Source organism: Oryzias latipes, chromosome 17, assembly GCF_053564925.1.
Source record: "Oryzias latipes strain Hd-rR chromosome 17, Olatipes_Hd-rR_3.1".
Taxonomy (NCBI): domain Eukaryota; kingdom Metazoa; phylum Chordata; class Actinopteri; order Beloniformes; family Adrianichthyidae; genus Oryzias; species Oryzias latipes.
The window spans coordinates 28,662,855-28,681,459 of NC_136253.1; the positions used below are offsets into that span (position 1 = coordinate 28,662,855).

The 18,605-nt window shown below is 38.1% G+C and overlaps 1 protein-coding gene across 4 annotated transcripts in view; it reads right to left on the minus strand.

The window, feature by feature from the left end:
* The window catches only part of fgf12a (fibroblast growth factor 12a), a 31,449-nt gene that overhangs the window by 579 nt on the left and 12,265 nt on the right, over window positions 1-18,605 (minus strand). For all 4 annotated transcript variants that reach the window (XM_078935124.1, XM_078935123.1, XM_078935121.1 and 1 more), the window contains 3 exons: window positions 15,664-15,774; window positions 10,419-10,522; window positions 1,187-1,385 (listed from right to left, as the gene is read on the minus strand). In XM_078935124.1, coding sequence (XP_078791250.1) covers window positions 1,187-1,385; window positions 10,419-10,522; window positions 15,664-15,774 — 414 coding nt within the window. The remainder of the gene's footprint in view (window positions 1-1,186; window positions 1,386-10,418; window positions 10,523-15,663; window positions 15,775-18,605) is intronic.

The following is an 18,605-nucleotide window of genomic DNA, read 5'->3' on the forward strand; positions in this document are numbered from 1 at the left end:
GGAACGAGAGCTCTGTCAGCGCTTTTTAGCACATTGCTTGGCAAGTTTTCATGATACAACTGCTCTCATCAAAAACCCAAACAGGTGACATTTAATATTCAGCATGCAGTCATGTTGGTTAAAATAAACGAAAGTGCATTACAACAAACATGCTTAGCTTTGAGAATAAAATCAGACCATATAAATCTTAAAAGACCCACTCTGATGAAAATTGCACACTCTGATGAAAATTGCATCTTGTGAAATTTTTCTGATGAAAATCAAATTGCATTTCTGGGTATTTCTTCATTAAAATTTTTGTGAATCAGGAGCAGATACAAAACTGCTGTTTGAAAAAAAGCTTATTTGTTACATTCAAAATACTCTGGGTCGGCTACAAGCTTCCTTTTCTGCTCAATTTGGATACATTAGCCCAACTAGATCAATGTATGTCAAGGTTTTTCTTGTCTGAGCTGGCATCTCGCTAAAAAGTGAACTGCTGGAGCACCAATATTGCTCGCCATTTTCGTTGCATCAGTGATGTTAGGTTGGGGTTGTGAGTGGCTGTCAGCTAATGAGAGAGCATGTAAAGAGCTCAGTTATGGGTGATGGGTAGGGGAAAAGGGGTTAATCCCTGCCAACAGTCCCGCCCACTACTCTGAAGCAAATTTCTAATAAGCTTTTGCTGTTATATGTTATGTTTTTTTGGCAAAAAAAGGCATAATCATAATTAAAAGACCACTGGGAACTCTTTTACAATAGATCCACAGATAAATGGAGTGGCTCTTTAAAAAAACATTTATTCAATTTTGTTTTAAAATGTCATTATTTTGTATAAAATAAACAAAGAAAACAATGGCAACACAAGCAAATAATAATCTATGAAAAATCATCAAGTAAAATATATTTAATGCTTCATGTTTGATAACTCTTGTTTTTTGGGGAAATTTTACAAAGTATGGGGACTTTTTTTTATCTTTAAATCTCTAGATCCTAAAATCTAGTTATCATTAATCATTAATAAAGTAACAAAAAAAAGTCAACACCACTACATTATTTGAAAGCTGATATGAGGTGAAGGTGATCGCTTGTTGTGCTCCAAAGCACCTGATATTTTCTGCCATTAGAGGATCGGTTGTAACCACCGACAGAGAGCAAAAAAGCATTAAAAGAAGACATCAGATCTGCTTTCAAGGCACTTACTTACCTTCAATGGGCCTGGGCACAAAATGTGATGAGGGCTTAGTCTTCTTAACCCTGTTGCCCTTCATGACCTGCCCCTCCTTGGTAAGCCCAAGGAACCAGGCTCGGCCTGACTCTTGCTGTCGGTACACAGTGGATGAATAGATCACATAGTAGTTCTCAAAAACAGACTCCTTGAACCTGCACTCTGGTGTAAACATCTCCTGCAAAGAGTGAAGAGCGGTGTGTAAAAATAAAAGCAGCACAGAGACAGTCTATCTCTTGTCTGTTCAATGCCAGCTTTGACCCTCAACAGTGTGGGGCCATTTCTCAAGGTCAGAGAACAAACACTGTCCCACACAAAACACAGACACCCACTCTCTCAGATCGAGGTGATGGGGAATTTATGTGTGGAAAGAATGCAGGTGAAAAAGGGAGGATCTTATCTTCCAGCTTCATTATCAAAGTGGTAAGTCAAACAGAAAGTCAAAGGGACACAAAAGAGATGAATGACAAATAGAAAAATCTTGGGCACAGTGTCATGACTGTTGGGTGTCTGCTCGTGACCATTACGGTGAAGGAAAGAATTTCTGTTTTTGCTGTAATCCATCACAGATCTAATTGGTCATTAAAGATATGTAACAAGGTTAATGAAGGCCATGTTACTAAAAATATTGCAGCAGCAGAGCGTGAATCTTCTCTCTATCAAAATCTTTGTGCATTCAGCAAAGTGCATTATTTCATGTCTGCTTCTGAGGGGAATGCCAGGCTCATCTTGTATCCAGCAAAGAGGCAAAACTTTAGTCCTTGATGGAGGCGAGGCTTAACAGCTGTTCTGAAGGACCATCCCAGAATTTGGCCGACTTTTCTGAGCCAGTGTGTGTCCGTGATTTTCCTGTATTTCATTCATTAATATCCCCATAGAGCTAGGTGTCCTTTTAAGGTTGTCTATTTGACTCACAGCCCAATTCAACTTGGTGCCGCAACTCAGGTTGTGTGTAGCATTGGTAGTTCTTCTAATCTGTGTTATGTTGGGATGTTTTTCAAGGGAAGGTGAGCTTACATGGTCAGCTGTATTCAAATGTCTTTTAGCAGCAGGGGAACGGACTCAGAGGAGGAGCGCAGGCTGAGTTTATCAGGACATGCTGACACACTGTCAAAAACCAGACATCTCGGTCACTGTTGGGGCACCAGGGGTCACGTAGAGCCTGTCTGCCTCTGCAAGCACCAACATATGGGCTTGGGTTGGGTGGCACGAGGCACGTATATACCAGCTTGTTTGATCTCTTTTTCATCTTTTTCAGCTCCAATTAGACAGAGCGCACATATGCATTCTTGTTTTTATTCTTACTATTAAGTCAGCGGCTTGGCTTTGCATACTTGTTGTAAAGTCCTATCCAGATTTCTCCACAAGGACAATGTTTGGGATGTTTATGGAGCGACTTGGAAAGTTCAGTGAGCATCCTGGCTGTAGCTCTGGAATGATAGGGGTGGAATGTAAGTGACTTTGAAGTCTTTGACAAACTACCTTGTTCGTGGATGGCTGAGTAGAAATATTAGGTGCTGAGACGGGGTAGGAGTTTCTTTTGATTAATGAGATCACCTTATTGGACATGAACCACAGAACCAAAAGGACAATGAAAAGAATAGAAAAGCACAATGGTGAACACACATACATGCTCCATGCATGACACAGGAGGTCACACATACAAGTACACCAATGAGTTTGCCCAGTCTACATCACCAAAAAAAAGGAAATTCAAATTTGGGAAAATACTTTTGTTTTTATCAAGGTTTGCTTTGAATTGTTTTTGCTTAAACAAGAAGTGTAGCTGATTTAAAAATAAACAGTACAGACCAAAAGTATGGACACACCTTCTCCTTCATTTGAATGAAAACTTTTGGTCTGTGTCTGTATTTGTCCTAAAGGCGAGGGGCACGTTTAAGTTCTGTTTTATGGGGCATGTGCATGGAATTACTGCAGCAGAAAAACAAACAAATGTATTAAAAAAAAAAAGGTAAACATGCTGAAACCTATCGTGAACAAAGCCTCCAACATAGACTACAGAATTTAAAATTATTCGCTTTTTAAATCATCTACCACAATTCTTAATTAAACAGATATTTAAAAAAAATGTAATAAAGGTTTGAAAAGCAGATTAATTCAAACTTTATTTCAAAGCACATATGGGTTATTTGTGAAAATGTAAATATATATATATATATATATATTAGTGCTATACCTGAACTTTGAAGTAGAACTGGGAGTAGTTAAAGTTAAAACCTTTTGTTTTATTTATTTTTTAAATACTAAAAGCTCTAAAACAGTTTTGTTCTTCAAACTTTTAGTGGGATATTTTAAAATGAAAAGATGCTAAAGCAATTCCAATTTCTAAAAATAAGCAGAGTAAAGAGCAGAATTTCAGTCCATAAAGCAAATTATTATTTATTACAGTTTTTCTCAGTCGCTTTACTACAATTCTCAGATCAGAATTGAAGTTTGCAAATACGTGTGTGCATTTCTCAAAACAATTTGTACAAACAGCAAAACACTATGGATTTCTTGCAAAAGTCTGTAACTTGCTCAAAATCTTTAGTTCATCTCTCAAAACTAAGTCTTTATGTCATTGAACATGGCAGTGCCATCAGAATGTCAAGTCCTTGTGTCATTGTCTACGAGCAAGACAGTCAAATTACTTAGTCATGTTGTCAATATAACTGTGTACTTTAGAGGGAGGTTCTGATGTAAACTATGGCTAAAGTTTGGATGAAAATTATTGTAAAATGGAAGTTACACCTTTTTTGTTTGATTGCAAGAGACTGGACAAGATTCCCATTTACACTTTTATTGTTCGTATTGTAATTTGTTGACAGACCATGTCATACCAACATAGAAAAAACCCACTGCAAACAGTAACACAAAGGGAAAAAAAGATAGGACAATATTCTGTACAACAGTACAGGCAGTGCAGTAGGAATTGGTGTGGTCTTCCTACACCTCTTGTCGTTCCTGTATGTTAGGACACAAATTCTCATCCACATCACAGCAAATATCCTCTCTCACAATGCAGCGAAATATGTTTGTCACATTATGACAACTTGGTCAACCATTTTGCAGTTAATGACTTATACGATGAACTAATGACTGGGTGTTTTGAGGAGAAAGACTATTGCACAATGAACTATATAATACATTTTGATCAACATGACATAAACAATTGATAATGTAGCAAAGAGCAGAGAATTGTACATAATCATTTGCATGGATGAACCAAAGCAATTGCAACTTGTTCAAAGAAGTGAGAAACTGCTTATTTGATGTGCACAAGTGACATCATGATGTGAAGATTGAACAAATAGTTTTGGGAATTTCATTCTGATCTTAGAATTTTACTAAAGTGTCTGAGAAAAACTGTATTATTGCTTTGCCTATACAAATTGCATTTAAATTACTTCTATAGGAAGGTGCTCAGAACTCACAGTCACATTTAGCAGACGTCAAACATGTCTTATGGAAATGTAAAAGGATATAAAGGTTTCTTATTTACTCGTAGTTAAATGTTTTTATTGTTTTTATCTGATTTTGTTTCAGATTTTTCAGATTAGTTTAATCCAGCAATCATCCTGCAATGATAGTATAGTTTGTCACAGTCCCAGTGGAATACAATCTATACATTAAGAACAGTTGTGACACTGGCTAATCTTAGATTATAAATTGAAAATAAAATACTGTGTGACATCTTTTGCAAGCTATAAATAAAGTCTTGGTTAAATGACAAAGCTGTTGTGGCAATGCTAACTGTGTTTTGAAGAACTGTAATTTATGAATAAGTAACTACAAATGTCAATCACAGAAAAACAAAAAAAGAAGCCGTGTCTTATCTGATTTTATATTTAAACAGATGGTACCAGAGTGATTCATGAGACCTTTAAAAGAATCATAAGAAATAAGAAAGAGATAAAATATTTATAGATTTAACCACAGTCTGGCAGAGAGGTTGAGAATCTCATTTAAAACATGACCTAGGAGAGGATGGGAAATTACCCAGAATACCAATGTTTTTTTCCATTAAAGTTTTTCAAGAATATGAATTTTAAACAAATATGATATCAGGCACATTTTAACTATCCTGTGGTTAAACTTGATAAGAAATTTGCTTTACCTTTATTATTTTATGCTCTTATTCTGCAGGGCTTCCCATACATCCATCTTCTCTCACGGCACACAGTAAACACTTCAATGGAATTACATGATGTACGTGCACACAATCATAGATGGACAATGACTGATAATCAGTGGAGCCGAGGATAATTATTCAACAAAGCCATGATCCTCTGTCCAATGAGTTATTATTCAAACAACAGTTTAATAATACGTTTTCTAAAAGAGGTCATGGATGGATGGACGGATGGACAGAGAGACAGAGAGACAGAGAGACAGAGAGACAGAGAGACAGATAGACAGATAGATAGATAGATAGATAGATAGATAGATAGATAGATAGATAGATAGATAGATAGATAGATAGATAGATAGATAGATAGATAGATAGATAGATAGATAGATAGATAGATAGATAGATAGATAGATAGATAGATAGATAGATAGATAGATAGATAGATAGATAGATAGATAGATAAAGAGAACAGCGGCTGCTGATGTGCAGTAAAGTAGGTCATATTGTGTGTTATAAATAATGGAGGGGAACTCTTCATTGTAGATGCTCAGCACCCACACACTCCTTCACTAAACACCCCACAAAAGCATTATCGTCACTCTCAGTCTTTGGTTTCTATCAGCAACAAGCTTCAGCAGAGAGCTATGAACTGCAAACTGTGAAAACAATTTAGAGCCTGTGATTTTTAAGCACTTAAATGGTCAACAGCAATCGTAAAGCAGCTACAAACTCATCATGTAACTGACATAAAGATGAAAAGAAGGGCATCTTCTGGCTGCATCTCGACTTGTCAGACTGATCGCAAAAGAAGATGAAGCATGCCACATTCAATCAGAAACACGACGCTGCGAAGGGTATCTTGAAGAAGGGAGAGGGAAAAAAAGAGAGGGAATGATGCAGACGTTGGAGGATATCCCACAGTAATTATCTCTCAAGAGGAGAAACATAGAGGGAAGCACATTCTCTCCAATGGCAGAAAGGGGAAACAAGACAAGCAAACAAGCACTGAGAAATTCCTGTAGTTTGCAGAAATCACAGAGTAATGAAAAACATGGGGAGGAAAAAGAAAGCAAGGGAAAAATAATTTAAATATGAGCAGAAAAGAAAAATTCTATTTGAAGCTGACTACACTATGCGAGTTTATATGTAAAGTTAAAAAAATTGCTGCCTTCTTTGTTTTATTTTTTCATACTGATGCATTAAAAATGGGAAATCGTGGAATTAGTGATACTTTGCCTTCCCCCTTTTATCAAAAAAAAAAATCTTGCTTCAAGGTATTTTATGTCTCAGTGTGGTTCATAAGCCTCTCTATGCTCCACTTGACTGGACATGCTGGACGTGATCAAATCATTCTAAAATTTAAACTGAAATGGTCCTTTAAATATTATTGTATAAATGTCTTACCTTTCCGAAAAAGGGCAAAAATTGGAACTTCCTCTTATAAAATGATGCTATAATTATATACTGAAAGCTGCCTTTTGACACTGAGGCACTCAATCCCTTGTGTTAATAGTAATCAAGGACTGGATGCAGCTGATGATTTCTTATATGGATAGAGATGAGTAGAGGTCATCCCAGTGACGTGCAGTCAGGAGAGGCAGGTGAGGCACAGCCTCACCTGTCATTATGGGAAGAAAAGAGAAAAAATAAATTCAATTATTATATTTAATCAGTAAGTTGTGCTTTGCGGTCATTTTCCATTTAAATGTACCATTTTTGGGTGTTTTTTCTTTTCAAAATCGCTGAATTCCCGCATTTGCCGTTCAGATACTAAGTGACCTGCGATGAGGCACCAGCCCGCTGAGCCTCACCTTGGATTGCGCAATACCTATGCAGTCAGACGGTACTGCTGTCTCTCTGTATGTCGGTTCAATCACTTGTACTATATGAGCTGAGTTTAAATAATTTAGCAGATGTATATGATGCACAGTGCTTGTTTTTATAAATAACTGTATGTGAGGGACGTGTTTCTTGTGCTGAGCGCTAAACGACGGCGAAAAAGCCGCTGGGTGAGGCCAGACATTCTCGTGCCTCATGTTGCAGTTCTCGTGCCTCATGTTAGGGGGCGCCGGTGAGCCCTGAGATTATGACGCTAAAAATACTAGAAGAAGTGATAGCAAGCGGCAAGTCATTTTCTTCAGAAGGAGCGGCGTATGGACTTTATTTACAACTAAAGGTAAGACGATAATAACGTTTGTGCTTTTTTCTATGCTGCAGTTTGTATATGAAAAAAAACATGTTGAAATTATATTTTAAACAAAACGTTAACTGTTGTCAATCAAATGGTGAATAAGTTACTCAGTTATTTATACTCATGGTTCATATGTTTGTAAATCTGACTGATGACGTCAGTGCCTCACCAGCCATTAACCTCACCGCACGTCACTGGGTCATCCATAAAAGTAATGAAATCCATCAGGTCTGCATTTAGGGGAGAATGTAGATCGGGTAGAACTTAACTTAGAATGGGCTTGACAAATTAAAAGACCCGAGTCTGGACATGATTAAACATTAATTAGACATGGATTCCTGGGTGGGGGGCTTGTTATAGGCCTTGTGATAGAACTGTGAATGCTGCACAAGCCTTTCTGAATAATAAAACTGTCTGAGTTACAACTGCGGTGAATGTTTGTCCTTCCCTGAACTTGGGAGTGGCTCATTTGTCCGTCAGGTTGTGCTCAGACGGAAAAAAGTAAAACATTTTACAGCCCATAAATGTGCTCGATGTAGAAATTATGCAGTTAGTATGCACTCTTTTTTTTTGTCAATGTAGAAATGGCCGGCAGTGGCTTTAGTGTGTCCTCCAAGTATTTATGAGCAGAAAGTTTGACGGGCAGTTTCTGAATTCAAGTCATGGGCGGTCGTTTATCACAGAGTTTTCAGTGGGACAGTCATTGCCTCTGTCTTACTGAGATTTGTGTGTAAATACGTGATCTGGTGGATTTCATTAAAGCCATTGCAAATTTACTGAATTATAGTCATGATAGTTAATTATACTTAAATAAAAATCAGTTTATTTTCATTAAGAATTAGCGCTGAATTGAGATCATCAACTGCAAGCAAAAACAAAACAAGTTGATTGAATTCTAAGACAACTGATTTCACCTCCATGTGTCTGTGAAGAGGGAAGACCCACTCTGATAAAAAACTTTTGTGTTTAATTTAAATCATTGTGAAACAGGAGCAAACAAAAAAAATGCCTTTTAAAAAAAAGTGTATTTGTGATGTAAAGAAAATACACTGTGTGGGCCACTTGTAGACGTCTACATTTAATGTATGTACGTCTGTTTTTCTCGTCTGAGCTGGCATCTGCCTCAAAACTCTACAGCTGGATGGCTCCAACATGGCTCGGCGTTTTTGCTGCACATGTATTGTTAGGTTGGGGGTGGGAGGGGCTGTAAGCTAGAAAGAAAGTGTGTAAAACATATAGCTCTCAATTATGGACAACAAGAAGGAGGGTTGGGGTTGCTCTGCGCCAGTGGTCCCACCTACAACTCAGAGGCAGTTTCTAGTGAACTCCTGACGCTCTGCAGAAACTATGCCCTTGAAAATTACAGGTTTTTTTTTATTTAGGCTAAAAATTGCATAATCATAATCAAAAGACCACAGGGAACACTTTTAAAATAGATCAAAATGTGATTAAAGTGTGTCTTTAAAGCTTAATAGCAAGCAAAAGTATAAACTACTGTAAACCTTGCTAATTAATTTAACACTAGACATGCAGAGCCAGTCATTATGACAGCTTTTAAAATTTGCCACATCATTGCTTGGTTTAGAAAAACTGCACAAGATCAATATGATCCTGGCTTTTCCAGTGTATGTTTAATTCTAAGGTTGTTTTATCACAAACATTTCAAAACACAAAGGAGATCTGAGTCTTACCTACCCTGAATGACCATAGCAGTGAAATTGGCTGCATGCCTTTTACAAGAGGTGTCATATTTCAGAATTTAATTTATTATTCCTGCTCTTTCCTCTGCTCTATCCTTTAGTCTTTCTGACTTTTTTATGCTTTCTGAATCTAAGACCTAGTCATAGCTTAACTGTAGACTATTGACTTTAAATGGGAACAGGATTGAGCGAGTGTAACGTCACCCATAGAAAATGACTTGCTTCCGTTTTCAATGAAATTAAGTAAATTTAGTCGGCATTTTTCGAGGTACAGATGTCGCAATGTAGGAACCAGAACTTATCAGTAAGCAGAGATTGATCCGAGTTGGTCTCAGTTTCTATGGCAACCGCTCTCGCTAATCAGGTGTGAGGTTGTTGGAAGTTCAAACCTCCACCACTTGAAAGCGGGCTCATTAGAATCTGCTTTGAATGTTCTACATGAAACCAGATACTTTTATTGAGGCATCTGATTTGGGCAGTTCATAACTTGGATAACTTTGACTACAGACAAACGTCATGAAAAAAAACTAGGATTAGCAACACCATGTTGGAAAAAAAAGGTAGCAGAGCAAAAAATGGCTTTTGGTTATTCTGACAAATATAATGACAGAGTAATATAATATTCTTTATTTCTCTATGGACATCTATGAGATTTAGGCCTCTTGGAGCCTGTAGCTACTTCCTATTTGGAATGTGAGGGGGGAAGGGCCACGCAGTCCAGTTTTCGTATACCATTAATGGTCTTAAGCCAAGAGTGGCAAAATAACGAGTAGAAAACGATGACATTTAAGGAGGTTGCCATGAACTGGAAAAGGCCTGATAAGGTGAATATTTCATGAAATAAAGATAAATAGGTTTAAAATTTTGGTGACAGTGGAAAACTGAATGATAGTTTTCATTTATTATCCCAATGTGTTTTTATTTATTCTCCCAAATAGTCTAATATATCTTTTCACTATAGTCCAAATTATACATAAATAATCTCGGAGCAGGCAAAATACTGTCAAGTCATTTTAGTAGAGCTCCAGTAGACCAAGTGTGAATGTAAAACCCTTCAGAGAAGTGGTGCAGTGCAATACAAAAGAACATCTGAAAGGCGCTTAAAGTGAGATCAAAGGCTTAGAAAGTTCTATAAGTAAATGTGTAAATAATTAATACTGGCAAGACACATCTTTACTTTGAACTTACCGAGCTGTAGAGCATGCCTTCCCCATTCATGCCAATGTATAATCCACTCTTCACACCTTGGATGGCCACCACTCTCAGACCCACAGGAATAAGATTAAACAGAGCTGAGAAAGGAACAAGAGTGGCAGTTAAAAACAAGCAGGGACAAAGGAACGACAGCAGCCAGGGAGCACAGGACAAGACATTTGACTTTTAACTTAACTCCTGCAGACACTACGGTCTCGATTTACAGTCTTTTGGCTGGGACATGTCAGTGGAAACCCAAAACTTTATTTGGACAGCTAACAAATCGGAGGATAATAAGGTTTTGAAGTTTCATCCACGTCTCTTTGCACATCAATTAACTCTGCTACTTAATTTTCAAAAAGTAATCTAAGTGATTAAACTTTTGGAGTGAAAATAAATGATGCACATAAATATTCATAATCATAGGAAATACATTTTTTAGACAGAAACCATGTTGTGTACTGTTGTGATACATCTTTCATAATTGGATTCAAGTCAATTTAAAAATATTTAACAGCGTGTTATGGGATATTAAAAAGATTTTTAAAAAATCACTTTGATGTCTCTTAGAAGAAGTGTATGAGAGAACTTTGATTAGTTTCAGTAAAAGGGGCATAGATAAAATATCAGCTCCAAACTGCCACAACTATTACACCACCACCATGATAAATCTTCACTCAGTAAGCTGTTTTAGCTGGGAGTTTGATTATTTTTGGCTCAATAAAGGTTTCAATCATTTTAATTCACCGCATTAGTAACTGGTACTGACAAAAATGATCCAATAAAGATTGTGGGAATAAGCAAATGTTTCAAAATGGGCCTGTCTTCTGAAAAGACTTAATTTCCCTCAATAAATATTGATGCAGTGTTGTTGCCTGCCAGAGGTTTAAATCGGCCCTGAAGGCACTGGAGTAGGTGATGCACACTGACCGCTTTTGCACAGCAGATCGGTGTCCTTGAAGCCTGCTCAGAAACGGATTCGCACATTCAGGCTTCTCAATCTCCTCCCTGGTTTTACATCATTTTTCTCCTCCTGTTTGTTCACCCTGTCCTCTTTTCATTAGCATTTGATGATGGTTGCCCTTGTTTTTATGTAACGGTGCCTAACAGAGGTACAACCCACAATTCACCTTGATGTAGAGATAAAAACAGCTTTCCGAATCATATTTTTTTAATCACTGCCTGCTTTTTCAGATCCAAAATACCTGTAAAACAAAACAAAAACAAAATAAACAAAGATGGACAGGATTCGCCACTTCCTATCCTACTTTTCAGTAAAGCTGAAAGACTTAATGGATTTCATAATTACTGCAGCATTGGCTGCTGTTACGAATGACTGTCCTCGGGGTGTTTCTCCTCTGGGCAGGAGCAGAGAGAGATTTCCAAGGATCTTCTGTTTTGTCAAAGGGTAAGACAAAATGGACATAGACACACAGACAGAGCAAAATCCTTAAAACGGCAAGTCATAATCAGCTTGAAACAAATCCTGCAGACCGACTAAGGGTAGAAATTCATGTAAGAACTACTGGTTAATGCAGAAACCCTGCAGAAAAAGTTTTGAAAAGTTAAGCCTAATTCAAAAAAGGCTAAAGGAAGTGAAATTTATTAGGAGACTAAAATAAAAGGTTTGGAAAATGGAAAGTCTACTTTTCATGTCAACATCCTTACTGACATAATTGTTGAAATTATCCTTTTTGTTCAACTTTTAAAGACCCACTCCGATGAAAATTGCATTGTTTTTAAGATGTTCTTGTTGCATTTTCTCATGATGGGGGACATATAGAAAATTATGCTTAAAATTGCATTTCTGAGTAAATCTTTTTCAAATCTGTGTGAATGAGCTGACAAAAAAAATGCCATTTGATAAAGAGCGTATACTTGTTTGATGGAAAATACACTGGGTGGCCAACAAGCTCCCTGCTCTGCTCCATTTGATTGGAGAACGTGGGTCTTCGTTTTCCTCGTCTAAGCTGGAATTGGGCTCAAAGTTGTAAGGCTGTATAGCTCCAATATTGCTTGCCATTGTTGTTCGTAGGTTGGGGTTGTGAGGAGCTGTAAGCTAGAGGGAGAGTGAGCAAACAGAGAGCTCTCAACAATGGGGAGGGGAAGAGGCCAAACTTAGAGGCGAATTTCTAATGAACTTCGAATTTTGGCTAAAAACAGCATTATCACAATTTAAAGAAAACACAGGGAAGACCTTTAAATTGCTCAAAAGATCTCGGAGTGAGTATTTTATATAAGAATGCATTTTGATCTGTGAGCAAATATAAGATATTCATGATTTTTTTTTTACTGTCAGAATCCCACAAAATTGCACAGGATAGAAAAATGGGCATTAATAAACATCATTAGTGAGTCAAGATTTTCAGAAAATGAATTGAGTTCATATGTTTGTACATAGGCAGAATATGTTCTTTAAAGGTGAAAATCCATCTTTAGTTACCTCAATCCTTTGAAGCCAAAATCTAAATCCACATAGTCAGTTATCATTGTTATCTTAGAACTATAGTATGTTTCTGGAGTCTGTGAGTGTGCAAAGTGTGCACATAAACTGCACTTGATCAAAGGATTGTAAACTAATTACAGCCTGGTATATTTCAAGGTGTCCATTTAATGAGCTGTTTTTCGTTCCTATAAAATCACTTAAAAACCACAAGCCATCCATTCAATAATTGAACTGTAATTTGTCTTACAGAAAAAAGACAAATAATTGTATACTTTTTTTTATCAAGCACAAGCTGTATTTTCATCCGAACAATTCTTTATTTCAGAGTCTTTCTGTGTGGTTCAATAAATGTATTAATTTTTCACAGAAATATGAGGTATGGTGAAGAAGCCTTTTTGTGTTTCTTAATGGTATCAGTTGCACTGATCAATTGCCTGAAACTAAATGACTCTATTCTATCTGCAGCTGCTTAGGATGCTGCAGGTCAGGGGGTGTTGTGGTACATGGGGGCAATCTATTATTCTAATAATCTCCACATTCTCCTTTTCTCTCCTCATGTCTTGTATGTCGTTCTCTGGTGCATCTTTAACTGTTGCTCTGAATAAATTCCTTTTGCAGCACCTCGTGCCCCCCCCCCCCCCCCCCCGTCTCGTCTCCTCTGCGTCTTCCTTTGGACTGTCTGAGCTTCAGGCATCTCTTATAGAGAATTATTTATTGGGTACAAACAGAGAAGGTGGTATTTTTAGTTGTTTGGGGTTAAATTATTTAATGCTTTTTTTCTCTCTTCTGTGGCCAGCAGGACTGCTCAACTAAAGGATTATCTAAAGGTCGGGAAACCCTCACAGAGAAGAGTCCTTCACCAGCAATACCCTTAATATTTCAATGTTCTAAGTTGCACAGGTAAAAGGCACTTTGATGATCTTGATTCCCCCTAATGGTTTAATCTCCTTTGTCCTGAAGGCCTCCCCTTAATGCTGAAAGTACCTGAAGGCCTCTTTTATCATAAAATATAAAAGGACATGTGACGAGGAGAGACAGCTCAATTTTACTGCAACCGTCTAGCAGTTTGGCTTCCTTAAAGATTGGCAGGATGTTTCAGAAAAAGGAAGGTCGTGATTTGTTTTCCAGACAGGCTTCACTCCAGCCGAAGATGGTCATCATCATCACTTTAGTGACAATTCTTCTCTAACATATGTCTCTTCTTTGACACCTTACGAAAACTCTTCCAAAAGCCTGTGTTTTAAGGTAGAACAGTTACCCCACAGGCTTGATTCATTTACCCCCATTTTTGATTTTGAGGATGTGAACGGTGAATAAAAGATTACAGATAAAAAAACGATAAAACCATTTATTCACTTATAGGCTTCTGTGATAGATAATTTGCCTTATTTTTATCTTCTTCTTCCACTTTCGGCTTCTCCCATCAGGGGTCGCCACAGCGAACAAGTCGCATGGTAAATTTGGCAATGTTTTACGCCGGATGCCCTTCCTGACGCAACCTTCTCAAACCGGGCTTGGGACCGGCACAGAGGTAGAGAAGGGAACAGGGAGCAGCCCGGAGTCGAACCCTGGTTTCACGGACGGAAGGCGCTGCAAACCAGCACGAGCTAAACCAGCTCCCAATTTGCCTTATTTTTATATCGTGCATTTTTTAAATACCACACCATTTGGCACAGTATGATCCCAGAGGGATAGATAATTAATAACAATGTTAATAATAATTGATACTTTATTTATCCCACAATGGGGAAATTCTTCTCTGCATTTTGATCCATCCCCTGGGGGGAGCAGTGAGCTGCGGACTAGCCGCGCTTGGGCGGTGACAGCTGAATGGGGAGAGCGGGAATCGATCCGCTGTAGGTACCATAGCCGTTCGGCCTGGAACTTCCGTTCGGGGTCCTTTCGACTGAAGGTAACGTCACACTACGGTAACCCCACTTGGACAAACTACGTAGCGTCGACATCTGCTCGGGCTCTACAAATTTTCATTTCACGTTCCCTTTTTAACATAAAGTTTTTTTCCTTCATAAATTGTGTCTGACAATATTCTTTGTAATTTTTATAAAGACATGTTGCCACAATCCGCTTGTTATTCCAGTTTAAGTTCAGCCGTGGCTGAAAATGTTGTCAGCACAGCTAAATGTTGTTCTTCCGGGACCGTCCTGCCAATAATAAAGCACTGGGCCCACGGATTAAAAACTCTATAAGCGAACATGCATTCAATAATAATCATAACAATAATAAAGGCATGTTTAGAAGACAATCTCGCTCTATGTCAGAGCTCTGTTTGTTTATAAAAAGACTTCATAATATTTTCTTCTATCGTAGTATCGTAAGTTGTCCAGACCAATCACTATCTGACACGTCATCGGACCAATGTACAGCCAATCACATAATGTGATGTCAGCATTAGTCCGAGGACCCCAAACAGAAGTTCCAGCCCGAACGGTTATGGTACCTACACCGCCAACCCTTCGGTTGTTGGACGACCTACTCTACCGCCTGAGCTAAATTGCCACCCTAGATAAGTGATAAAATGCCTTTTCGTAAAGAAAATCTCATTAAAAATGCCCAATTTTGAAATATTTAGGATGAACTAAATGTCATTTGTCAAACAACAATGTAAAACCATGAAGTCATCAATTTAATGTTGTGAAATGTTAAAATAAATAGCTTTTGGAGCATGTGGAGCTGCAGCATGTGGAGCTGCAGCATGTGGAGCTGCAGCACGTGGAGCTGCAGCATGTGGAGCTGCAGCATGTGGAGCTGCAGCATTTGCGCCGCTCTACTCACTGTAGTCGCTGTTCTCGTCCTTGCTGCCGTCGATGGTTCCATTCGGCTGCATCTGCAGGTAGAAACCCTGCTGGCTGAACAGTCGTGTCACGATGCCTTTCAGCTGTGGCTCTGAAATGCACAGACACACACACAAACAACATGCGGACAAACACACACGCACAAACACAGATACACAACAGGCAGTAGGCCCCATCCCCACCAAGAATATATTAGCGCTCCTTACTTGATATACTGATCATTTTGCTCTTATCTTCAGAAATGTTCAAAGCTCAAACAATAACAGAGAAAAAAAACTGCAAACAGAAAATATTTTTTGCAACAGGATAAGCTGAAAAATAGACAAAGTATGGGTAAATAGCTGAGTGCTTTTCACTTTAAATGTTTTATTTTTATGTAAGATTATGTGTATTTAAGCCATTAAATGAGCTAAATGTTAAACATGTATACTAATTTTTCTTAAAATGGGAAAAAAGTGACTCAATTCATTCTACTAAGCTGCCAACAAATAAAAAAAGCTCTAGGCATCAGGCATTTACATTTCCTTCTTCCAGACACTGAATATCAACGGAGCTACTGTACATTCTCATCTGTCATGTGACACACATTCAAGGATGGGGTAAAAGCGCGTTCTTGAACATGCATAGGGTGGTCACTGGCCAAGCAGGGAAGGGCTTCTCCTTCTTTTTTTTGTTGCTGTTTGCTAGCGCATGTCTGCGACCTACAGTTAGAAGAGGTTTTGTTGCCAAATGTCAAAGCGGTACAAATCTTGCTCCAAGCATTTTTCTTTCACTGCTCTATTCCAATATAGGAAATATTTGATGTCATATGATCTGGTCAGACACAAATCATAATTATTAATTTCTCCTCTATGATCAAATTTCAAACAGTTGGCACTTCGTAAACTAAAATGGTCAGCGTCTATACGTCACTACCAAACCAGAGTTCCTGATTGGTCGCACGTTTTGTACTTAGTTTCCGAAACGCACATAGGCGCACATTTTAACAGACTTTTCATTGGAAGTGGTCGCTTGAACACGCGCTGCCAAAGATGGTGTGAAAGTAGATTCAAGCAGAAATGGAAGCTTTGTCATAACTAATCTGTTACCAGACATACTATGGTTTTTACCAAAGGATAAAGCCACCAGATTATGTAATGTAAAAAAAGCAACTGTTAGTTTTAAAAATATCTACTTTTATTGGAAAGTGATTTTTTTATCATTTTGCTCATCAGCTAACATCTTTACTCAGTCTGAGTCTTTGTGTTTCTTGACCTTAAAAGACTTTTTCTTTTTTTTGTAAGTGAAAATAACCCTAAACTGACCTCCAACTCTTGAAGGTGAGACTTCTGGAATATAGCCAGAGGGCTGCTCAATGCTTCTTCCACTTCAAGCGGAGCAACAAGATTTAGCTCTGGGCAAGAAAGGCCACTCAGCTTCAGGCAATGCCAGAGAAAAATACGTGTTCGGAAAATAATCTTTTAGTGTGGGAAAAAGTGCGCTCTGCGTCAATCTGAGGTCCAGCATGTCTTTTGACTTTGAAAACGGCATCAGATGTATAATTTTCAGATAAAGCTAAAACTATAAGAAAGATTAGTAAATACAGCATTTTTGTTTCCAATAGAAAATAAACTGCTCAACTAGACAAATCTAATGAGATTTAATCTAAAAAATGTGTTATTTTTTGTTTATTTGTGTGACCAAAGAAATAAATTCTACATGTTGTCACAATTTAATGGGGCTTATATTCTTTTTATGTCCGTTAATAAACTGCAAATGGCTGTCTTGCAGGTATGTGTGCTCTATTAAATGATGCATGTGATTGAGATTAAGAAAAATGGGTGAACCCAACGGTTATTCAAGGTCATAACAAGACTATGAGGACTCACAATTTATTTCAGTAGAGCCAGGCGCACAGTACACCAAATAATTTAGCGCAAAAAAAGATAAAACTTTCTTTCCTGAAGGAGAGAGTTGGTTTTAGCCAGATATGAATTCAGCAGAATTAAACAGATGTTACGTAATTGCTTGAAAGTTGATCACTGCAATGATTAGACGCGTATAAACTTTATTTATTCTGTACAGAAGAAGAAAGCTAGCTGAGGAACTACACCGAGCATTGACCCGCGGTGAAAGTGGGTTCATGTCTGCTCAACTCTACATCATCCTGACCATCAATTCCCAACTCACCTACCCCTGGGTTAGAATCATCAATCCCTGGGACAGGCACTTCATCATCCATCATGGGCAGCTTGAGAACAGCGTGGGTGTGTGGGTATTTATGTGTGTATGTGAAAGCACATGGGAGTGGACATATCAGTAAATCACATGTGATAACTACACTTCCATAAATTCCTGCCACACCACGTTCCCTGGGCAATTGCTGACGGCTCATCAGTTCCAGTCATTTAGCAGAGAGTGCGTGCACTGTGCATGTTTGTGAGTGTTTGTGTGCAGGTACCGCTGCTGTTCCATGAAAAATGGCGTTCAACGTTTCATGAAAAATGCCTTTCGCTGACAGGAAGCGTAAGATCTTTCTTTTGAGTCTATAATGGACCATTACAGCAACAATAGGTTTACATCATACCAATACAGATAAGACAAAAACATTCATGTACGCTGACAAATGACATCACGACTGTGAAATGGTGAATGATCACTCGTTCTTATAGAGTTTGACAAGGAGAAGAACATCATACCACAATAGAAACTGCAATCACTGTAGTCTAACATGTACAGACAGAACAAGGAGCGGGGAGAAAGACTGATCTGACATTGACAAAAATAATGAGACTTATAGGAAATGAAGAGACAGACAGCAATAAACGGCTGAGCCTTTGTTCGTACGGCAGTAAGAAATCAAGCATAAAAACTGAGAAAAGCCACAATAAAGGAGGAAAAGAAAAAGAATACCAACAAGGGAGAGCGTCATCGGCTGTAAGA